Source organism: Cajanus cajan, chromosome 2, assembly GCF_000230855.2.
Source record: "Cajanus cajan strain Asha chromosome 2, NIPB_CcT2T_4, whole genome shotgun sequence".
In the NCBI taxonomy this organism is placed as follows: domain Eukaryota; kingdom Viridiplantae; phylum Streptophyta; class Magnoliopsida; order Fabales; family Fabaceae; genus Cajanus; species Cajanus cajan.
In genome coordinates this window covers 14,670,831-14,697,118 of record NC_138518.1, presented here as the reverse complement: position 1 = coordinate 14,697,118, position 26,288 = coordinate 14,670,831, and the positions used below count along the sequence as shown (strand labels likewise).

At 28.4% G+C, this 26,288-nt stretch overlaps 1 protein-coding gene across 1 annotated transcript; it reads left to right on the top strand.

The window, feature by feature from the left end:
- The first annotated feature begins 8,954 nt into the window (after window positions 1-8,954).
- On the top strand, window positions 8,955-16,180 carry LOC109814022 (Rhomboid-related intramembrane serine protease family protein). Its single transcript, XM_020378344.3, has 7 exons — window positions 8,955-9,172; window positions 10,747-11,251; window positions 11,738-11,948; window positions 12,260-12,425; window positions 13,183-13,353; window positions 14,693-14,847; window positions 15,660-16,180. The coding sequence occupies exons 2-7, from the start codon at window positions 10,753-10,755 to the stop codon at window positions 15,934-15,936; spliced, it is 1,479 nt and encodes a 492-aa protein (XP_020233933.2). The 5' UTR covers window positions 8,955-9,172; window positions 10,747-10,752; the 3' UTR covers window positions 15,937-16,180.
- The last annotated feature ends 10,108 nt before the right edge of the window (window positions 16,181-26,288 follow it).

Below are 26,288 nucleotides of genomic sequence, written 5' to 3'. Positions count from 1 at the left end.
TAATCCTTTGGATTCGATATCTAAATTTTGTCCATTATTACTACTATAATAAGATATATTTACTTTAAACACATGTTAGACATAACAACATATTCTATCAAATGTATATGCATTTAATGAAAATGGTGGTTTGTTTGGTTTGTTGTTGGCTGGTCTATATATGATGTCATTTTTAACAATACCACACCTTAGTGAGTATGGGTTTGACTTGATTAAATTTAGATCTTGGACGTCATGGTTAACAGCAAAAGTAAAAGATTTTTCATCTTCTTTCTTTGATTTGGTCAATCAACCCTTTGGAATGCTTGAAGAGTTTGTAGGTCTATATATGTAACACCCCATTTTTCATACTTTTTATGGAGGGTAATTTAGTAATTTTCATAAAATTTATTAAGGGTGATTTAGTAGCTCAGAACGGGTCATTTCCAAACTGGGACGGGTCGTTCCAAAATACTAAAATGGCTTATAACCCTAGTTGGGAACGGGTCGTTCTGGTTTAAGAACGGCCCGTTCCAAACATGGACGTTATGTGTAAAAATGAAACCCCAGAACAGGTCATTTTGATTTGAGAACGGGTCATTCCATATGTAAATATTACACATGACGAATGAGTCCAGAACGGGCTGTTCTGGATCCGAAACGGGCCGTTTTGGCCACTTATGACATCTATAAATAGCAGACTTTGGCATTGCTTCTAGATACACTCTTTGAAGACCAAGGAGAACCAAGAGAAGGAAATCAACTAGATTTTACTCTAGCTTCGTCTTCTGCTTATCTAGGTAAGGGGGAGTGAGAAATCTCGCTCTAGGTTTGGTAATGCATGTTGGGTAGTGGGATTAGCCCCCAATCCTATGTTTGTTGTGTGCTCATGTATGAGGGGTATTTCCCAATTGTATCTGTTTCATCCCTGTTTCTCCCTGAATGTTTCAATTGATGTAATTAGTATGTATGTATGAGTAGTGTTGGTGTTTGGATTATAATTACAGACTTTGGTGTTCCTATGCGTTCCCTATGGGAAACCCTAAGGGAATGCACTAGTGATTGTAAAAGGAGATTGTTTCAAGAGGCAATTATATGAGTAAATTATATTGTGTTAAATGTTTATTGTATGAATTAGAGTGCTATATAGGTTCTTAAGAGAACCCTATGAGAAACAGGCAAAATATGAATATTTTCTGTTTTACTTTCTGATTGTTTTGTTGTGTTCCTTGTTGGATGAGATATACGAATATGTGTTTAATTTCGCAAATAGACAAGTTTTGATATGAATTAAAGCGTTCTGTGGAGACTATGTGAATATGACGAGATAATGTGAAATGTGAATATGAGACATAAGATATGAGGATATGTGATATTGTTACCTGATGATTTGATATGATAATGAGACATGCCGATGTTATATGATAATGAGACATGACGATGTGATATGATAATGAGACATGACAATGTGATATGACAATGAGAAATGATAATATGATATGATAATGCATAGAGTCATGATTGACATGCATCATTTGCATAAATTCTTTTAAGGGTACAATATGGAATACACCACCAGGGAAGGCCCCCTTGTGTAAAAGCTTGGGGATTAGTTCTTGGGGATAGCTCGATTTGTAAGTTCCAGTTTCACCCATTGTGCGCATGGGATGTATCTTGTGCGACTTAGCTATCTCGACGAGACCCTAGTAGTATGTCCTTCTAGTGAGAGTGCGCAGAGGGTGTGACCCGGCATGTACTCCTAGACTACTCTCGTGTATTGCTAGCGACAATACGCCATGTGATATGTGTTACTAGTGCCACATGCATGATAATATGTAGTCCGTGTCCATTACATGTGCATTTTAATGTTATATGTTAACTTGATATTTTTATGTCTTTGATGAGTGGACTGTGATATTGTTGTTAATCCATCTATACTATGTACATGTCTTGTTTGTGTTTGACTATCCGGTGTGTATTCCTACATTGTGAGCCAGAATGAGATGTTTCTTACTCCCTTTTCTTTTGTGTTGTTTTCCTTTGACTATTATACAGGTGATTATCAGCATGAGGTTGAGGATGTTGGTAATGAAGTTTAGGCTTTTATGTTGAGCTTCGCTCTGATAGGACATGTGATATTGGGGCGTAGATAGGATTAGATTATGATGTTATTTCTATTAAATTATTTTGAAAACCTTAGCCTTATTTCGTTGTAATTTCTGCTGATTATGTTATTTGTTTAAGTTATGAATGTGGTGCTCTCTCTCTAAACATATTTGGTATTTTAATAATAAAAGATTATGTTATTCAAATTTTATTATTTATGTATTATGGCATGCGAAGTAGAGGGTGTAACACCCCGAATTTTCTACTAATAGGCTACTAATTATTATTTATTTTTATATTTATGAAGATTATTATTTTAGTTAATTAAAAGGGGCTTTATAGAATATTTTAAAGGTTTGTAATAATTTAAATTATTTATAAAAAATTAATTCTGATTTTTTTAGGCCCAAAACGGCCTGTTCCGAAAAGCGGAACGGGCGTTCCAAAAAGTGGAACGGGCCGTTCCAGATAAACAAAATGGCCTAAAATCCAAAGTTGAAAACGTGTCGTTCTCCTTATGGTCAACCTGTGTAAAAGTGAACTCCAGAACGGGCCGTTCTAATTTTAGAACGGGTCGTTCTGCTTTTTGGAAACGGGCCGTTCTGATTTCAGAACGGGCCGTTCCAGTTGAGAAATTTACGTATATTTGAAGGCTCCTGAACGGGCCGTTCCGAAATCAGTACGGGCCGTTCCGGGTACGCCAGAATGCCTATAAAGAGGAGGCTTGGGCTGTGAAAAATTTATAACTTAGTGAGAAGGTGAAAATCTTAGAGAGAGAGAAAAAGAGAGAGAAAGAGAGAGAAAGAGAAAGAAAGAGAGGGAAAGAAAAAGGGAATCCAGAGGGGGAGGTCCTGCCCAAGTTTTAGCTCCTACTGATCTAGGTAAGGGGGAGGAGAACCTTATCTCTTTAAAATTTTATTTACTACTATTTTTATTTATTTTTTATTTTTTATGTGTATTTATTTAGTGGGGTGTCCCTAACCTCATTTTTTTGCTTAACCTATGTTTATTTTTATCTATAATAATTGTTAAGATGCTCATATTTTATATTGTTTAATTATTTTATAATGATTGTCATTTTTATTTATATCATTGGTACTTTTAATATATTCTTTTTACGTAAATATATTTATTATCAACTATGATATAGTTGTGATATCTTGGACTCGTTTTATTGTTATTATTTCTTCACGTATTTATGAAGATAAATATTGTTCTATGGCCATAGAAGATAAAGTTTGAATTATTTGTAGCTGGAGGTTTGACCTTGGGGATTTAAATGAGTAAGAAATGAAGGTGAAATATCCTATTGTTGGTTAATGTGAAATATCCTTTTATTGGTTGATATTATGATGATGCTCATTTATCCTGACTAGTCACTACAAGTATAATTCAAATTTTATTGTATCATGAAAATCTAATATATGATCTGTATATATATTTATATTTATATTTATATATATATATATATATATATATATATATGTTTAATATTGATTATAAATAATTCTGTTTATTCTTTTGAATTATTGTATTTATTGGATATTGTTCTTACTCCTCTCTTTTCTTTGTTTTTAAAATTAAATATATTATAAAATAGATGGATCTACTTGGGATTTTAGAGCATTTTGCAGTGATTATAGCTGTTGTCTTTCTTGGAAGAAATTGGAATGTGGAGGCTATTTGATGAATCTATTATAATTGTTATTGTAAATTTATTTCTATTATCAATGTAAAGTTTGTAATAGAAGTGAAAGAAAGAAATATTGTGTAAAATAATACATTATTATAAATACTTATGTTATGTATTAAATTCACAAAATATTCTGTTTCTTTATCTTTATCCATAAAAAAAATATTTTTAACGATATATTTGCGAAAATTTTATATAAGAAATATATAATTATTATTATATAAATTGGGCGTTAGAATCGGGCGTTACATTAAGTGGTATCAGAGCAGGTCGATTCAATCGGCCGTGAGTTATGAGTTTACTATGCTTGTTTGGTAGACGAAGTCTATAATTTTTAACGATTGAATCTAATGAGGTTTTGAATGTTTTGATGAAAGGCTAAAGTGTGCATCTCTGTTATTTTATTTTTTATTTTCTTTTACATGATTTAGAAGTTATAAATTATTCCTAACTAGGAGGCTCTGCCACCTTTACTAGAATGAATTTATAATTTTCTTTATTACTTTTAAATTTGTTTTAATATGATTTTTGAGTTTTGATGCTTACATGTTAATTATTATTATTAAGTTACATGAGGATTCTATTTCAACTTTTAAACCATTTGTGTTAAATATGTGAGTTGTTTTGGTTTAGAATTGTAGGAAGAAGCTTAAATAATGGTTCTAAAATATTTTAAGGTATTTTTGTGGCCTTAGAATTTGGTGCGCTCTTTTAGTGATTAGTGCAGGGAATGTTTTAGCTGCAATTTTACTGTGCTAGTACAAGTATTATATTGTCAGAATTGGATTTTATGATCTTCATAAGAGTTGTAGTCTTGGAATGTTATTTTTTTAAGGGCACCAAAATCAGGTTCAATGGAGATCTAGAACTTCCGATATGATTATTTTATTGAATAAAGGTCTAGTGGTTAGCGCTGATTATATCTATTACAATTTTTGGAATTTTTAGCTAAGTATATGATCATTTTAGAATTTTAAGTCTTCATAAGAGTGATAACTTATCTTGATAGCTTTCTTTTGGTAATAGGTTTGAGATCATTTGGTGATAGCCTGTATAATTTTCTATATATCATTTTCTTTGATAGTTGTTAAAGGGACTTGCTTAAGAATGAGAAAGAGGAATCTTATGTAAATACCACAGAATAAGGTTTGGTCCTATTCATGGGGATTCTGTAAATATTCCATTCCAAGAAAAAATTAGAAACAATTGGGATTGTTTTTGGAGATTGGATGCAGTTACTAATTCATGATCTAACATGTACAGAATGAAAACTTCATTCTCGATTCTACAAGAATTTTTATGAAAGCCTTTCATTTTCTTCTCTTCGATGGAAGTTTTATTTTCCCAGAATGTATCCTAATTTTTGACCTAATTCTTCTTCTGATGATTGATTCAACCTCTGATCAAAAAGATCTATCTTGGTTCTATTTTATCATGATATTTGTGAGTTATTAGGAAATCAATTTTATTCTGATGTTCTGAGGTATTGTCTTGTGGATCAAAAGTTTCTTTAAGGTTGTATGATGTTATGTGGTAAAAGCTATTCATGTACAGGTTATACGTAGTAAACGGTAATTGATTCATACATGCTTAAGGATGGTATATATGAAGGTTTAAAGTAGGCATTCTAACTGATATGCATGTATGTTGATATGTGGATAGATGACCTTAGGGATCCATTAATGAATATTTGTGTGTTTAGTGAGATTGAGCTTAGGATGTGATATCATCATATTGGAGTTGAGGGTGAAAATATATTCAAGACAGCTTTATGCTAAGTTATTTAAGTATGAATTTTTACTGTATGAAGTGAATTTTCTAGGTCCTATGATTTCTAATGGAGATATAATGTATATCTATTTATGGTAGAAATTATGTTTAAGTGGGAGATACCAAAGTCAGTTAGTGTGGATATGAGTTTTCTTGAATTAACTTATTATTATAGGAGATTTATTGAGGAAATCTCTTAGATAACCTTACCTTTGACTAGATTGATCAGGAAAAGATAGTTGCCTTTATGGAATAGTAAGTGTGAAAGTAGTTTTCAAACTCTTAAGAAATGATTGACTAGTGTTAAGACTACCAGACTCTAGTGAGTGATGCTTCAAAGGCAGATTTGAGTGAATTGTTGATGCAAAAAGAAAAGGTAGTAGCTTATATTTCTAGACATCTAGGTATGAAAAATTCATGAGAAAATTACATTACCCATGACCTTGAATTAGAGGTTGTAATGTTTATGCCTAAGATTTTGGAGACATTACTAGTATGATTCTAAGTTTGAAATATTTAGTGATCATAAGGATCTTACATATCTGTTTGATCCAAAAGAGTTGAATATGAGACAGAAAAGATAGTTGGAAACTGATAAGAATTAAGATTTTAATCTTAGTTGTTATTTGGGAAAAGTCAATGTGGTGGTCGATATTTTGAGTAGGAAACAAAGATGTATCTTTTAGCTCACATTAGGAATTTAAGTTTGACTTATGAAATTACTCCTAGTAGGGTGAAATTAGGTATGACTCGAGTAAAGAATGGACTATTGAAGGAAATTAGAGAAACATAATTAGTTGATTCATTTTGATGGAAAGACTTGAGACCATAAGACAAGGTAATAAATATGAGGTTGCCTTGGGTATAGATAAGGTGGTAAGACTTAGAGATTGATTATACGTACCTAGTAAACTTATGCTTAAGTACTTGATCCTTGGAGAGAGTCATAAAAATTAAAGTAATATGGTGACAAATGCCTTAAGTAGGATGATCATTCATCTATCATTTTGATAATGTAAGGGTTGAATTTGATTGAGGAGATTAGAAACTTAAGCATGATGTGTAAGCTCACCCTTAGGAGCATTGAATTGAGTATGTTGAAAGGACTAATAGATTAATGGATGTGATTAGAGGACCCAGGAATTAAATCCTTTCTTAGTAAGCCAAGTGGAAAAAAGATTGGTAGAGGTATAGATAACCCTTTACACTTGGAAGTTAATGGTGTTTTGAGGTTCAAATATAGAATCTATGTGCCTAGTAATTTCGAATATGAATCATTTTATCTATGAAAACCTTGAAACTTTGTTTGTGTTAAAACGAATATGAATCATTAAAAAAGTTTTTTTTTTTTTTTACATGTTTGCACTTTATATATCATCAAATACAATATTTCTTTACAAGATATGTTATTAAAAACATCATATATTCAATTTATTTTATCCTTTTTTTATTTTATAGAAATTTTTATTTTATTTTTTTAAGTATTTCATAAAATTATTATATAAAAATATATATAAATGAAGTAAATTTAAATAATTTTTAACTTTTCTTACAACTTTGTCTCTCAATTTTTTTTCTTAAAATTTCTAAATTAGGGAACATTTTAAATAAAATAACAATAGTGTATTTAAGCATATTGATTATATTTAAATAAAAGAAAAATATGTTGATTTTTATTTAAATAAGGATACAAAATAAATAAATTGAAAACCAATAGTCCCACCTTACTTTTCAAGTCGCCCCAAATAAAATTGTTAACTAAAACGCCCAAAAAAAAAGGGCAATAGCACGAACTTTGCCGTATCCTAATTTTATTAATCTGAATATCAGTTCAGTGATATTTCGTATAAATTTAAAATTTTAAAAATAAATATTAACATTATTCTTTAGCAGTGTGTTCCACAATATATTTGAATAGCTTATAAATTTATTGACTAACTTATAATTTATTTTGACTAAAATAAATTTGTTTAATACAAGAATTTATTTTAGGAGCTTGTTTTTAGTCCTTTTTTTTTATTCTCTTTCCTTTTTTTATCTTTACTATTTTTTTTAATTTTTTATTTCCATTAATTTACTTGAAAATATTATTTATTTATTTTAACTAGAAATTATTTTATCAACCTTTTTTTTCATCCACTTTTATTATAAAATAAATAAATATGTAATTTTACATTAGTTAATTGGACTAATATTATTAAATATTTTTAATTCAATCACTTCAAAATTTTCTAAACTACAACTTATGAACTTTTAATTAGTTTATAAGTTTTCAATTAACTTATAAACTAATTTTACTAGACAAACTTAATTCACAAATTCATTTTTTGCATTTAGAGATTAGAGATGCACTTTTACAATGCCTTTTCTTTTTCTGTTTTTTCTTAAATGGAAAATTCTTGGTAAATGCTAATATGTACCAGATAGTTTTCGTAAAGGCGCAGAAACGTTGTTTTTCGTTAATTAGTGTTTTATATTTTTCAAATTTAATTTATTATTTTTAAATAATATTGGTCTATGTACAAAAAAAAAGGTTAATATGTACCAAGAAAAAATAATATTGGTCTAGCAATTCTAGAGTTTCGTACTGCAATCTTTTTTCAAACCAAATAACACCGCTCAAAATTCTAATCTACTCTTGACAAAATATTATTAGTCACAGTTAATTTAAAATATTAAAAATAAAAATACATTAAATTTCGAGTAAGTTGCTATTTAAAAACTGAAGCTGTAAGAAATGTGCTATATATCTACCATGATTATAATTTGCTTTTAGGTCATCTTTTTATGAATATGAACGTATGAATGTTTATTTTCAGATTTGTTAAAATGTCATGTAATAATATTTTTAGATATTTTTTATTTTTGAAAAAAAAATTATATTTTCATGAGTAGGAAAGTTTTATTCTCATAATTAGAAATGAGGATGTAATATTCTGGGTAGAATATTAAAAGATTTTTTATTTAAATTATTTTAAAATTTAAAAAATGTCTAAAAATATTGAAGTGAACCAAACACTTATTCTCACATTCTCATAAATAAACATTTCAGATTATATTAATTTTAAGAATATTATTTTAAAAAAATACAATACTATTTCGTGAAAGAAAAGAATTATTACAAGTAAAAAATCATCGTCCAATCATCAAATAATGCATCATTAAAAACTATATAATTAGATTCACTTCTCACAATAACCACAGATATTTTGGTTTCTTTTGCTCTCCATTTAATTTTCACCAATAAAGAAGTTGTACACCATATATTTTCCATGATTGAAGCGAAATCCAACCAAAGTTTGAGGTGCCTAACCATGCAACGTGTATGATTAATCAAAGTGGCACGTGGGTCCCTCCGAATCCTAGTAGTTGCATTTATTGGCTCACAAACTTTGCATATCTTTTGCTTCAAACCATGAATGGCTGAACCCAGATAAGGCACAGTGCATAGAATCGTAGAGAATTAGTTGTCGTTGTTGATCATTGTCGATGTCAATTAACAACCACCATTAAGCCATTATCATATACCATTAATGGAAATACTAAGTAGCAACCACCCCAAGATCTTCTTTGCAATTCTGAAGCTTATGTACATGTCATAATTTAACAAACTTGCATACACAGGTATGGATTTGATTTTCACTCCTTAAATTTTATGTTATCATATTGGTGTTTGTGTTGTCTAGTGTTTGTTTCTTTCTTCGACATTTTAATTTGTTAGTTTTCAAATGATGAAAACATGGCCTCAAGGGAGTTTCCTTTTGTTGCTTTAGGAATTGGTATGTTTTTGTTTGGAATAAAAAGCTGTTATTAACTTTGGTGGCATAAGATGGTTTTAGTCCAAAGTTTGAATTAGGAAATATATTTACAATTTGACATGTGTGATATAACTTTGACTATTTTGGAGCTGTGTGACAAGTGTTGATGGTCTGAAAAAGTGTGTTTTCCGTTCGAAGGTGAATATGTTATTCTCCTCGTCACTGATCTTCAGTACTGTAACTACTGTTTTTACTGTGAGCACACCCTTTTTCTTTTTTGTACGAACAAGGGTACAAAATGTTTCAAATGATTGATTTCTCCACACTGTTCTTTCTATGTGTGCTGACCTATGATGCACCGATACGATACGCGTACGTATCCGATACGGCGATACGATTATTTAAAAATATATAGGATACGATACTTGTAAGATACATGTTCATCAAGGACCAATAATTCTATGTTTCTATATTAAACATATTTATATATCTTATTTAGTTGTAATGGATATTTCATAATTTTTCAAAAATTTGAACATTTTATTGATACGTATCACTAATAAATATCGGTGAAGTATCTAAAAGTATCAAAATTGAATAAAGTTTTTATAATATTTTTAAAGGCTAGGATACTTCATTGATACGTATCGGTGAAGTATCCAAGAGTATCGTGTTGGATACATATCGGATACGGATACGTGAAGCAAATTGAAGTATCCGTACTTCATAGGTGCTGACCTAATAACATGGATTTCATTCTTGCTATTTGACAGTTTCATTGTTTCATGCTTAAGCTGAAGATAGGGGTACCAAACACAAAAATAGCAAATTTCTGTTCTGATAAAATGATTAAAGAAGAGTTTAATTTATATGTTTTATTAGTGTAAAAAAAATTATACTGAGAGGGGAGTACCACTTCGTATATGCTTATAATCTCTGTGACACCCTTCTACTCTAAGCATAATAAATAAGAGTTTTTATAATAAAAATAATTAAATTAAAAATATTATAAAACATATTTAAAATTTAACTCTTCTAATAAAAGGATTCACAATACTTTAATTTTAAAAACTCCTTCTCATCAAGAAATAAAAAAATAAAATAAAATAAAATAAAAAGGCATAAACCGTTTGTATATACAAAACTCCAACAAAAATATAATTATTTTATTAAATACTTATTTTATTTTATTTATGAAAATCAGAATGTTACAATTTCTGACATGAATTAATTGTTATTTATAATGATGAATATTTCGTACCAACAATGTAGTTACTAAAAAGAACACATCTTTGTTCACATGACTTTTAAGTAGGTATTATAAAAGTTCACAAATTTATCTTATATGATTGGAAAAATTCTTTACTATGTCAATGAATACACTATTTAGAATTTTAGATGTTGCTTATCCTTTTCTTGCTTTTATGTTTTTCCTTTCAGGTTTTCATGGCTGCATTTCTCATGTGTTACAAAACGCTCTACAAGGACCAAAATCTGCCAGCCCAAAATGTAGTGAAGCATAATGAGAAGAGGCTCATGTATGAGTGTGATAACATGATGAGGACCAGCTCTTCAATTCCTGGTCATGTTTGCAGAAGTTGCCAACCATGGAATAAAGTCAACAATGTCCTCACAAAATCAAACACAAATGAGAAGAATGTACCTAGGTGCACATTTCTTGAAAGAGGTTCTTTGCACAAGCATGTAACAAAACTTTGTGGTTCAAAGATAGAAAACCTTCACAGAGTTAGGTGTTCAGCAGAGTCTAGCTCTGCTGAGAAGCAACTAAGGTCATTAGACTCTTATTTTGGAAAACTCCAAGATAATGCAAAATTGCGTACATTTGATTCATCACACAAGTTGATACAGGTGCATCACATAGAGGGTGCTACATCAAAAACTGCATTGGAGTCTCTTGATGAGTATCTTAGCAAACTAAATATTGGTAAGCGTGATTACTTCTCTCAATAAAACCTTCTTCATATGCATGACCAGATAATCGAACTCTTAACAGCTTTTAAAAAGCTCTATTATCTATTAACTGTGCTAGAATTTATTGGTTCATTTAACATCCTATATCACATGGGGAATGAGTATTGTAGTGCCTTCTCATTTAGTATGTAACTTCTATGCACTATCAATGTGAGAAAAAAATAATTTCACACTTGCAACCAATTAGAATTTATCAATATGTTTTTTATTGTAGTTATTATAAAAATCAACAAACTTACCATACCATACATGATAGTTTATGATTAAATGATAGTGTAAAATCGCTTTACACTTATTGGCATAGACTATTTACTCTCATTTATTATCCTTATCTTCTACCTGACTAGTTCTTCTCAAATCACAACCACTTAAACCTTGTGTTAACTGAGAAGAACAAGTTTGTTTCAAAGGTTGAATGCGTAAGTACTTTTATATGCAGGCACAAACCAACAATCTCGTATGCCATCTTATGTTGAGAATCTTAGTGAAGAAAATTTAGCACCAAAGCAATCTCTCAGCAAAGACATTGAAAGATCAAACTTTAGGAAACGAAATGCTTATGTGGATATAAGAAGACTAAAAGGTGTACAAGGTCCAAGGTCTGCTATAGATTCACAGCAACATGATGAAACCTCCAATCTCTACCTAATGTAAGTTCATCTCTGTCATGGTCTTTGTTTTATCCTTTCAATGGCTACTCTTGATGCTATCATGCACAATTTCCTTATTTACTTGTTTAATATTTGGCATATTGTAAATAGAGAAAATAGGTGGTGCACTGTTTTGATCTAATCACAAATCACCATTTATGATATGTTGCTGATTTTTATAACAAATAAGTAAAAATTAATCATATTAATTGTGATATATAATTGGTTGGCAGTGTAAAATTCAGGACATGACCATTAAATTCTTGTAAATAACTTGCTTTAATCCTTCTTTGATGTTATATTTGGTGCAGTGGCATATTGGCTTCTGTAAACATTGCAGTGTTTCTATTTGAAATGGCAAGTCCTATAAGGAATGCTGATTTAGAGCTGTTTTCCATCCCACTACTATATGGAGCAAAGATAAACCAATTGATCATGGTTGGAGAATGGTGGAGGCTTGTAACACCAATGTTTCTGGTACACGATTGAGAATTGGGTCTGTGTTTAATTTCCATTCCTCAGATATAGAGAATTGTTTACATGTCACTCATCATCGTTTGACAAAATCACATGGTTTAATTTTTTGTTTGATTTAAATTTTTGGGTTAAGCCAATACGTTTTAGCCCTTACAAATATGAAAAATTCGATTTTAGTGTTGCAAATTATTTTTCGTTTTATTCTCGTGAATTTAATATTTTTAAAATAGTCTCTATCATTATTTATTGATATTGTGACATGTTTCTAGTCATATTACATAAGCTACTTTGACTTGATTTAATACATGTTATATTGTCATTAAATAATGATAGAGACTATTTTAAAAATTTTAAAAATTTATGACAAAAAAAATAATGAGTAAAATAAAGAAATTGTCATAGTTGTTGGAATAAAAACAAATTAAACCCCAAATTTTTTCTGTTTTACACTCCATTTACTTTTGGGAATTGACTTTATTTTCAAGTTTTACTTTCAAACCAACAGTATCAAAATACAGCCATTACATTAGAATACAGATGTTGCATTGCAAGAATGAACTCATTGCTTAAGACTATGATGATCAGTATCAGTGAACATCATGCATAATGAACGTAATCTTGATATCTAGAAACACTTTGCAAAAGAATATGAAAAAAGTGTCCTCTGTCTGTATACTTATAATACCAGATTCTAATCTTACTGTGACTATATATGTTTTTTATGCCTGCTTCTTATATAGTATATTTTTATATGCAGCATGCAGGAATATTTCACATGGCTGTTAGTTGTTGGGCCCTTGTAACATTTGGGCCTCAAGTTTGCAAAGGCTATGGTTCATTTACATTTTTGTTGATCTACATATTGGGTGGAGTTGCTTGCAACTTCACAAGTTTTCTACATACACCAGATCCCACTGTTGGTGGAACTGTAAGTATCACGTAACAATTCTCGGCCATTATCCTTTTATTTCAACATTTATTTAACAATTATTCTATAATATTTTATTTTCAATTAATAGGAATTTTAGAGAATTATATTTTAATGTGAGTTCTAAAACCAAGGAAGACTTCGATGCTTCCCTCATAATTAATGTTTAATTTTTGTGAACATGGATGCTACATGAATTCATTTGCTCAAGTTCTAATGGCGTGTTTAGATGAGAAATTTATATAGGGTAATTCATTTATTTGAAGAATTTCAAATTTCTTGAGGTGAAATGTTTTGTTTGGATGAGGAATTTACAAAGAATTTGAAATCCAAATATTTGTAAAATTTCTTAAAATAGTAGAATTTCAAATTCTCCCAAAAATGGAAGAATTTGAAATTCCTCATATTTATTTTTCTTATTTCACCTATATATTTTATCTTATCTTTTCATTCTTTTAATTATTGGATATTCAAAAATATTTTTAAAATTATTAAATATTATCTTATATTAATTTTTAAAATTATTAAATATTATCTAATATTAATTTTTAAAATTACTAAATATTTAAAAATGGATTAATATCTATTTTTATAAAATTTAATTTAAAAATCTCAACATATAAATATATTTTTAAAATCAATTTTACTATGATGGAATCAAATTATGATATTCAACCTAACAATTTAAAATTTAAGAAATTTGAATTGACTCATCCAAACAAAATATTTTAAGAATGATAGAAATTGAAATCAAAGTAATTCATATATCAAGAATTAAAAATTCCTTGAATTTATAAAATTCTTCGTCTAAACACACTATAAGGGTTTGAAGGAAATCAAGTGAGAATCATTTTGTTAAACTAAGTACATATATTAAGCAAAAATTGGTCATAAAACCTTTTATTGGAGATCTCATGTTATCTAGTGATAAGACCATAAAAGTGTATATAAATGGAAAACATTTTTTATCTTATAAGTTAGTTTGTAAGATTAAGTTAATTAGACTCAAATCTACATTCTAAGATGATATCAAAATTTAACTTAATTATTATTGATTGTTGTTGACCTTATGAGATTGTCTGTTATCGAATCATCCATAAATTTTTAGATTTCACATCGATTAGTGATAAGATCATAAAATGTGTATAAGTTAAGAGTAATTCTCACCTTATAAGGTGATTTTGCAAGGTTGAGTTAAGTTCAAACTTCAAACCCAATTTCTAAGAATTTTAACAAATGATTATTTGTGAAGATGGATGAACTTTTGCTATACCTTTCTTTCTCTTTGATCTCTTTTGTTTTGTCTAAAACTCTCTTGCTAACTTCTACTTGTACTCAGGGACCTGTATTTGCAATAATTGGTGCTTGGCTCATGTATCAAATTCAAAACAAAGATGTTGTTGCAAGTGATGCTTCAGAGAGCCTGTTCCAGAAGGCAGTTATCATTACAGCTCTTATTTTCATATTAAGCCACTTTGGTCCAATTGACGAATGGTATGGCATACATTATTCAGAGAAAGTGGTTTACTCATGAAAAAACTCAATAAAACATGAAAGGAACTTAACTTCACAAGGAAGTGGCATGCATGAAAATGAGTTGATCTCATAGGATAAGAGCAAGTTCACTTTTCATATCAACAAAATGATTTGATGTGTCAAAAATATGCGTTGAAGCCCCAAAACAGGAGAAATTATTGAATGGTTTGGAGCCACCTAGGTCTTTACCAATTTTCACGTGATGCATAACCAAGTTTTGTTAACTCTTTCTTTTTTAAAAATGAAAAGCTTGATTACATGTCTCTTGAAAATTGGTCGGATCATGACCACATGATGATTCCAGGCCCTTGGCTGTTCATGGATTGATTTTTTCAAAAATTCAAATTGAATAGGTTTATTTTATAAGAATATTCATTTGATCAAATCATTTTTAAAAGCATATAGATTTGATATTTTTCTAAAAATAAATCGGATTTTTTTAATTTGGATTGATTCGATATAATTTGATTATCTACTTTATACTCGTATATAATTTAAATTAATCTATTTTATATATATAAAAAATCAATAAACCAAACCATTTTTACAGATGGATGGTTCAGTTTTTCTCAAAATTGATTAATTTTTATTATCATGAACAGTTCAATTTTGATTGATTATCTTCGATTTGGATTTTTTTTCAAACCCTTCTTAAACCATATAATAATTTCTCCCAAAGTATAGGATTGGAAGAAACATATTGAGGAAGAATGAAGTTATATATTGCAAAAAGCAAATGTTTAAATTGTAAAACTGATTCTGATTTGTAGGTCACACTTTGGAGCAACCTTCTCAGGCATGGCATATGGCTTTCTAACTAGTCCAATACTTCAATTGAATAATACATCATCATCAGGAACTGGTCAAGAAGAAGGACTCAAACTTGTTAGAAAATATGGTGATTCTTGCAAATCACTTTTCATATTCACCATATTCATCATTGTTTTAGGCTCATTCCTTTTCTTCATGGATCCCCCACCAAATGCACTGGCCTCTGCCAATGTAGCAGCTGCTGACGCATTAGAATATATGCTTATATTTGGCTGATGCAACAACATGTCATAAGGTTTCTGAAAGATTTATTACCTTGTAGAAGATTAGTGGCAACTTCCCTACAATAAGACATATACGTTGTAAAATAGGCAGAAAAAAGTGAGAAGTGCATGAGAGGGACTTATATCACTTAGATTAGGCTCTGCTGTTTATTCTAGAATAAACGTATTATAGTGTTACAAAAATATAATTGTATAAGGTAAGTCCCCGACCCAATAAACTATATGTTATACCATCACCAGTATTTTCAAGAGTAGATTACAAATTACAATTTTAATGCTTGATAGATGCTTAATGAACAAAGTTCTTCTCCATTTAAAAAAAAAAAAATTACACTCACCTCTTTTGAAATTAATATATGCTACTCCTCTGTCTCATCAAGTATAAAATAAAAATAAAAATAAAAATAAAAATAAAAATAACTATATGTTGGTGTCAAATATAAACAAATTTCAACTAATTTTACTGTATTTAATGACATTATTTCCAAAATATCTTTCATATTTAATTGTGATTCTAATTCGACCAAGTAAATTTTTTTATTCTTAATATTAAATTTAAATGAAGAGTAATTTATAAAATGATTTTTTTAAATAGGATTAGTGAAATTAAATAATATTATCTTGTTCCTATACATAAGAGACAAATATTCCATGAGTTTGACACAACTACTCAAGTCTTTAGTTCCTACTAGTTAGGACCTGGGATCAAGCTGACTTGTCTTGTACTTTACATCCTTCTATGCATATTTGCATTAGGGATGAGGTAAGCAATTCGTAGTTACATTGAAAATCTTTAAAGTTGTATATACATACATATATAAGAGACATATGAAAAGTATTATATCGATCATACTTATAAGAAACATGTAATATTATGAAACTTCAGTGTAATGTTATAAATTTTTACTATCTCTTCTTAAAAACAATACATATATATAAATATATATTTCTTTTAATTTTTAGTTACCTTATTCAAAAAAAAAATATAAATATTTTATTTTGATACATTATGATTTTTATAGTTGAACAAATCAAAATATTATAATTCAAATATTATCATAATTTTCTAGAATAACATTTTAATTATTTTTATAATTTTCAAGAATAACATTTTGATTATTATATATAAATATGTATATATATATATATACACGTATATTCTAAAAAAAAATAATTTTTTTTAAAGTGATCATAAAAAAAAACGAGGATAAGGGTGCAGCAGAAAAATCTTTGCTGCAACACCCTACACTTCATCACAAATGAATCATCATGCTATCCATAAGAAACTAGGAATAAATAGAGCATAAGAAACTAATCAAATGGAACAAAATTTTCGTTAAAAATTAACTAAGTAATCATTGTCATTCACTTTATAAATAGGCTTCACATTCACTTTATAAATAGGCTTCACATGCAGTGAAAATTGGAGAACACAAGCTTACGGAAGGAGAAAAAAAAGAGAGAAGGAAGAGAAGAGAGAAAAAGAGAAAGAGAAAGAAACGGAGAGAAGTGAGTAGAAAGAGGATAGTGAAATTTTTACGAAGTTAGCTCTTGTTAAATCTACATTTTAAGGTAAGGGGGAAAACTTTATCTTTTAAAATTTTATATGTTATTATGTTTATTTAGTTATATTATATTTTATATGTATTTACTTAGTGAAGTATCTCTAACCTCACTTACTTGCTTAATCTATGATATTTTTTACTCTTAATAATTAATAAGGTGTTCATATTTTATGTTGTTTAATTATTTTATATTGATTATCACTATCATTTACTTGATTGGTACTCTTTAATATATTCCATTTACGTAAACTATATTTTATTAAATTCTAAAAAATTAAAAATAATCAACTTATTTAACGTGATTATTTTTATGTTAAATTTAACTAAGATATAGTTTTGTTAAAATATTCTAAGCTCATCTTGTTGTTATTTTTTATACATTATAAAGACAAATGTTATTCTATGGCCATAAGAAATAAAGTTTGAATTAATTTGTAGTTGGAGGTTTACAGTGAGGATTTAAATGAGTAAGGACTTAAGGTAAAATATCATTTTGTAGTTGATATTATTATGCTCATTTATCCTAACTAGTCACTACTAAAATAATTCAAATTTTATTATAACAACGAAAAATTAATATATACATATATATATATATATATATATGTGTGTGTGTGTATGTTTGTGTATGTGTATATATATATATATATATTATATAATTATGTATTTACTGTTGATTATAAATAATTTTGTACTTTTATTTAATCATTTGTATTTATTTGATAATTGTACTCACTCCTTATTTTTTTCTGTTTAAAATTAAATATATCACAAAATAGATGGATCTAACTGCAATTCCATGTCCCTTTACAGTTGTTATCTTTGCGGTTTTTCCTGGGGGTAATTGGAGTGTAGATGTTGTCTCCAACTCAGTCACATTCCAAGGTATAGGATTGTCTTCGTTTGTCTTTTTTCCCAACCAAGAAAATCTCACTATTATAGATGAACCCATTATAGTGACTTTCTTTTTACCACCCGCTAACCACGCTAATCCTATTGTAAACTTATTTCCACCATCAATGTAAATACTATCGTGGAAGTAGAAAAATATGGTATGTAAATAGGCATGTGTTGTAAATATTATTAGAATAATATGTAATGTAAATATTAAAATAATAATGTAAGATATAAGAAGTTTATAGTTACGTATGTTATTGCAAATATTTTAATGTAATTATAAGTTAATTATGTGTATGTGCGTTCGAAAAATCATTCTTTGTTATCACGTATAATATTATTAATAACATACTTATGTTCTCAATCTATAAATATAATATAATATATATATATATATATATATATAGGGGAATGCTAATATACTCCCACCTATTTTTTAGTAGGAGTATGTTAGCAACTTAGCTACACCAAAATTTTAGGACAAAAAAATCACTCATTTCTTTTGATTTAGTTAATTCGTACAAAGGATATTATAGTAATTTAATTTAATTTTAAATGAAAATAAAATATTTTCTCTCTCTTATTAATTTCATTCTCCAATTCATTTCTTTTTTCTATTAATTAATTTTTATTTGTTCAGAAAGAGAGGGAGAGACATCATGAGAGATGGGAGAGAAATGAGTTAAAGAAAGAATTTAATATGAGAGATAAATAAGTTAGAGAAAGAATTTAATAAGAGAGAGAAATGAGTTGGAGAAAAAATTTAATAAGAGAGAGAAATGACTTAGAGAATGAAGTTAATAAGAGAGAGAAAATATTTTATTTTCATTTAAAATTAAATTAAATTACTATAATATCCTTTGTACGAATTAACCAAATCAAAAGAAATGAGTAGTTTTTTGTCAAAATTTTGGTATAGGTTACTAACATACTCCCACTAAAAATAGGTAGGAGTATATTAGCATTCCCCATATATATATATATATATATATATATATATATATAATATTGGGGTTAATATTTATACAATTAGACGTTACAAAACATAAGTCTACTTCTAAATACATTAATTAGTACTTCATTTATCTTACAATAACGAGTTTAAAATTTCTACCCAAATTAAGAATAACAATAAATATATCACTTTGTTATATGATTTTATCACAGATTTTTCTTTCTTGTGCAACTTTGTGCAGGTTAAGGAACATTAAATATACACTTTTAAAGCATTTTTCCTACTTATATAATATGATATTTAAAAAAAATAAAACCTTCTCACTTATATTTAAGCCAAGAATCAAGGATTAATTTGTGTGACGCCTTCTACCCCGCATATCATAAAACATAATATAATATAAAATTGAATAACCTCAATATAATAAATAGACTCAAAATTCTGAATACTCAGCTACTAAAATTATAAAAATAAAAAAAAATAAAAAAACCCTTCAAATTTAATGTGTGATTTGATGAATTTAAGCTAACATTGCTTATAATTTTGTTATTTTAAATTATATGCATAGGACATATAATTTTATTAATTTTATTATTAGTTTATTGGTTTTTTCACCTTATGGGTGTATATTCAAGCTTTAGTACATTTCAATCAAATACTTGAACAACTTTATATCAAGGTGTAGTATATGAAATTATTTATTTATTTTTATTTGTAAAGAAGGTTATATTTAAATAAAAAAATTTCTTTTCCTTTTGTTATAAATGTTGCTTGTTGTCACTTGTATATTTCTCTATTTATAGTGTTGTTTGTTGTCTTTAATGTTTCGCTTCTTGTGCATACACTTGTTTATATCCTAGTATTTGTATTGCTTTACTTTTGCTACAAGCTTAATTACTTTATTAATAAATTATATTGTTTAAAACTAATTTCTTGTTTTCTTGCCAAAAAAAAGAAGTAGAAGTGATTGTCCCATTATGAAAAAGTTATGAGAGCTACTTTTAATCATAAAGGTTTTATCATTGTTAAGAATACAATGTCTAAGTTATGAGTGGTAAGGACAAGGGTGAATGCATCATTCTTAGAGTTAGGAAAGAATTAAAAGCTTATTGGAGTGGAGATGAAAAGTGATACTAACAAGCAAAATCGAGTTGTTGATAGTGGAATTTCATTGTATACTAGTGGATCTGTTTCTATTGTAATGCATCAAAAAATAATGGTAATTAAAATTATATGTTCAACTAACCTTTATAGATTTTAATTATAAAAATAATTTAAATTGTCATATTATATATGTAGGTTTATGAACTTAATCAAGATCCCACAATATTTGATCTAATGGGAAGGATGAAAAAAGATAAGGATAGACAATGAATGAATGATAAGGCAAATGACATAGTTGTAAGAAAATATGTTCATTTAAATCTTAATTAAATGTTAAGAATAATCATCCAATTGATGACGCATAAGATGTTTTTGGTGAACAATCTATGATCGATGACAATGCCATTTATTTTGATGTTGTCAAAAGAAGCAAGAAGGGTAACGTGTATGGATTGGGACAATTAGGTGATGAGTTTTTGGAATCAACTCAATGCACTCAACTTGATCTTAATCCTAACATTAATTATCAAGAGGTTGTTGGTCCTTGTTTACTAGAATCTAGAAGGGGGTTTGAATAGATTCTTTCCTAAGATGACTCTATTTTCAAAATTTCTTGATTTTAACCTACCAAGATATTCAATATTCAACCTTTAATCAATTTGATTTAACAAATTACAGTAAATTACAAGGTATAATACTAATATATCAGAATTTCAATGTTAATATAGTGAATCAGTCACTTGTAGTCAATGTTGATTTTATATTACCATCTTCTTAGTCAATTTCAATTACAAGAATGATATTTAGAGTATGTGTGTAATTGAAATAAAATATCTCATAAATCTTTGAATTCTTTAATCAAATTTATAACAAGATTATTCAAGAGATATAAGGTAAGAAGATAAAGGACACAAAAATTTATACCAGTTCAGTCATCTACTTGGCCTACATTCAGTTTCCTCTGATTTAGTACCCCACCAAATCAAAGATCATTCATTATAATATTGTTTACAAACACTATGCACACACAATATTACAAGAATGCTAACACACATCAATCTTGACACTACAAAACAAAATGAGCAGGTTAAAAGATCATAAAGATATCACCTATTTTGTGTAGATATTGATCTTTCACAATTACATTCATTTCTTGAATTTCTTCTTTCAATAACACATGTTAAATCTTTGCATTTCTAGTATTTCAGAAAATATTTCTTTGATTAGCCTTTGATTCTTATTTCTGAAAGTATTCTTTTTCTCTAATGTTATTTTTCAAAAAGGTTCTCTTCTAAATTCATAAAAGATAGTTATTTAAAGGTACAAGACGTAATTTAGTTATAAAGAGTCATAATGAAAGTAATATGTTACCTAATATGGTAATTAATTACCAGTTCCTCTAAAAACTAAATTTAGAACATAAACTATGAGGGTAATTGATTATGGGATATGGTAATTGATTATCCTAATGAAATTTTTTATTCTTCAGCCTTTTCTCAAGCAAGAGGTTCTGTTTTAATCTATTACCAACTCTGGTAATCTATTAACATAGAGGATGTTTGAATATCATTTTCAAGTAACAGACTTGATAATCTATTACCCTAAATGGTAATTGATTAACAATGTTACCTTGAAAACTCTTGTTTAAATCAAGACATATTTCTATGTTTAAACACTTGGTAGTAAATTACCTTTTCACGATAATCTATTACTTTATGTTTATACATGAAAATACTAAGTAACAAATTTTTGGTTTCTTAAAAGCTTGATTAGTTCTTGAATTAAGCATTCATCATCATCATCAATTATAAACAAACAGACACACATGCCTATATCGATTATAATCAATACAATATCTTTTTTCATAGGTTTAAACAACATCTATATAATTCATCATCAAAACTAAAACATTCTTCAGGAGCCTTCAAGATATCTCATCATCTCAACAGAGGTCATTACTAACCTCAATGTAGAGTTGGTACAAAAAAATATAACAATGGAGTCAATTCAATCAGTGTGACACCCATTCTACCCCAACATATATTAATAAAATAAAAGAAGAAAATTTTTCATAACTCTAAGTAAAACGGTTCACATATAAAACACCTCCAAATATCCAACTAATTTGAAACAAAATTTAGAAATAGAAATTTTACAATTGTATCTAACAAAATAGACATGAAATATGAATGAAATAAAACTCCAAACCTAAGCCCATTGCCCCGATGTCACACTATCAAAGCAACCCATACTTCAAATCTTGGCACCTTGAGTGCCACCCATTCTAGTTCCTTTTCACCTAAAATAACCCCAAATTGTATGGTGAGAAAAGAAAATACTCATATACAAGTCACAAAAAGAAATTTCAGCCAATACAAATTTAGTGTGTGTGTGTGTGTGTATATATATAATAAAAAATTTCAATCAATCACACCTCATGTTATCAATTCTAGAAACCATTCCATACTACCATCTCACCACAATTCTATTCAATTCAATCACCATCACAATACAAATATGCACCATGAACACACTCACATCGATGTTCATGCACCACAACCTCCTAGGAAATATTGACTCGGAGTACCGCACAATGGGCGAACCTTATCAATTCCCTCAAGCTCCACCTCGCACTTATCCACTGTTATACGCCACACAGGCTAGTGGATATATAAGTGTAACATGAATTCCTTATTATACACCACACAAGCAAAGGTAATGCACTATCCAGTTAATCACGACACAAACCAAGGCGGTTACACCTATATATTATACATTCCTTGTTATACACCACACAGGCCAAGGTAATGCATATGCGTCTATCGATGGTCATACCATTCCACCACATCCATTCTCATACTCATCCATGACAATGCATTGCACATAAACATTTTCATACATACGAATGCTTTACACACAAACATTCTCAAACATAATAATGCATTACACAATTCTTTTCACACATCCCTCATTCAATTACCAATTATTCACAGTCAATCACCCTCAACCAAGTACACACCATTCATACATATATTTATACATAACACTCATCAAAACCACATACAACTCACACTTAAGAATAACAACGGACATTTCAGACCTGCGCCCAACGAAATTACTGTTCTCCCGATGTTAAGCTCAACTTGAGAGCTCCAAATCTCATCCGTGCCCGGTGTCGGGAAGTCTCGCCTGGCACTAAGGCTTGGCAGGGACTACCTCAAAGGAGTCACGCTTGGTGTGAAATAACCCACACCTAGCGCAAACCTTCTGGGCTTCACATTTATCACTATGAATGTGAGCCCAATGCAAAGAACTAAGTCTAACATGAATGCGAATTCCAATAACCCATAACGTGAACAAGGCATTCCAAAATTCGTCAATCATCAAACAAACACTATTTTCATATTCCAATCGATCAAAATTCATTACAATTACTCGAAAACACATTATAACACATCAATCTCATGTAAACATGCATCAATTATAGAATCCTCAATCCCTCATGAACCCTAACTCATAGACACATTTCAAATAATTCAATATCTCTCCCAAAATATTAATTTTAACATCTAATACCAGAAATACAATCACAAATCCACATAGAAATTATCAAAATCATCAAACATACAAACAAAAACGAATATAAAACTCCTAAGAATTCTAGGGACCTCTCCCTCTACCCATTCCCTCCTATAACTACGCATATGAAAATCCTTTTTTCCCTCGTACCTTGTTGCATTAATTTGAATAATTCTGATGCAAATTGAGATTGTTCCTTAGCACTCCTCTTCATATCTTTCTATTTCTCCTCTCCTCTTTTATTACTCCTTTAGAATGCCAAAAATGAGATAGACGAGGGTTAACTCTACTGACCACATTCTTAACATTCCCTCGAGCTGGGTCAACCCAATCCGCTTCACTTCTCCACCCGCTTCTCTTTTTTGCCAAAAATAAATAAAATACATAATAAAATACTTTTTCCTTCAACAACAATAATAAAAATATTTCTAACCCCAAAAATATAATAATATACTAATATTATTATTTTTGAAAAATAGGGTGTTATAATCAGAGTTAGATAGGACCTGGAACATTCTTTAGCAAGTTGTTAATCACTTGAGATTATCACCTATGACATTCGGTACTATTCCATCAAATCAATATGGTTAATTATATAATATTAAATATGTATTTCTTATATGGTATTAACACAATTATATCATTAATAATATTTTACATAAAGGCAAAGAAGATTTTGTGAACTTATTTACATATATCATATTTACGTCTCATACCATACTAAAAACATTTACAATACATACTTATTTATGTACTATATATTTTATACTTCTACTATAATATTTACATTGGTGGTGGAAATAAATTTACAATTGGATTAGCATGGTTGGCAGGTGGTAAAAAGAAAGTTATTATAATAGGTTCATCTATAATAGTAGGGATTTCTTGGTCGGAAAAGAAAACAAAAGAAGACAATCCTATGCCTTGAAACGTGATTGAGTTGAAAACGGTGTCCACACTCCAATTTTTCGCAGGGAAAACAGTAGTAATAACCACTATAAAGGGATCTGGTATGGCTAGCAGATCCATCTATTTTATATTATAATTAATTCAATTTTTAAACAAAGAAAAATAAGAAGTGAGAACAATTATCCAATAAATATCAATAATTAAACAAAATGCACAGAAATATTTTTAACCAACATTAAGCGAATATATTAGTTTTTTTTATATAATAAATTTTGAATTATTCTTGTAGTGACTAGTAAGGATAAATGAACATTATAATAACAAATAACAAAAGGTTATTTTACCTTAAGTCCTTTACTTATTTAAATCTCCAAGGTCAAACCTCCAACTACAAATTAATTCAAACTTTTATTCTTATGGTCATAAGTTAACATTTATCATTATAATGAATGATGATATAATAATAAGATGAGCTTAGAAAAATTAATAAAACTAAATTATAGTTAGAATTAATATAAAAATAATTAAGCTAAATAAATTAAAATATTTTTAATTATTTAGAATTTAGTATAACATAGTTGATAGAAATGAGATGTATTAAAGAATATTAATCTAGTAAATGGCAGTTATAAATAACATAAAATAATTAAACAACATAAATTAGGAACACCTTATTAGTTCTTTAGAGTTAAAAATATCATAGATTAAGCAAGTAAAATGAGGTTAGAGACACATCACTAATTAAATATAGACAAACATAAAATAAATATAATCATATAAGAAATAAAAATTTAAAAAACATAAAAGTCTCTTCCCCCTTATCTTAAAAAAGTGTAATCGTTTTAGATATATCTTAAAGAAATTATTTCCTCATTTTTCTCTCTCGTGCTCCTACTCTGTTTTTCTTACTCAAATGCTCCCACCCTTTCTAAAATTCTTCTCCTGAATGGTCCCCCATCGTGTTGCTATTTATAGGCAAATTTTCATTCATTCATTTATTTATTATTATTCTCTAATAGTTGCAATTGGATTACTCTTTTCGTGTTTAGTTGCTTAGGGGATAACAATTAATAAATATGAGATAAGCTGATAAGATTTTCGTACGCAGCAGTAACAGATTATCTGTTGTAGATTTTTTTTAACTATATATATATATATATTTATAAAAGTCTTCCCTCTATCTTCTAACCATATATATATATATATATATATATATATATATATATATATATATATATATATATATATTTAAAATAATTTTATTACTTATATTAAGCATTTAAAATATAATAATTTAAATATATATACTTTATAATTAAAATATTATTTTGAAAA

Coding starts and splice junctions, on each gene's coding strand:
- LOC109814022 (XM_020378344.3), top strand. CDS start 10,753: ATGGCTGCATTTCTCATGTGTTACAAAACGCTCTACAAGGACCAAAAT. Junction 11,252..11,737: donor TCTTAGCAAACTAAATATTG/GTAAGCGTGATT, acceptor TTTTATATGCAG/GCACAAACCAACAATCTCGT. Junction 13,354..14,692: donor ATCCCACTGTTGGTGGAACT/GTAAGTATCACG, acceptor ACTTGTACTCAG/GGACCTGTATTTGCAATAAT.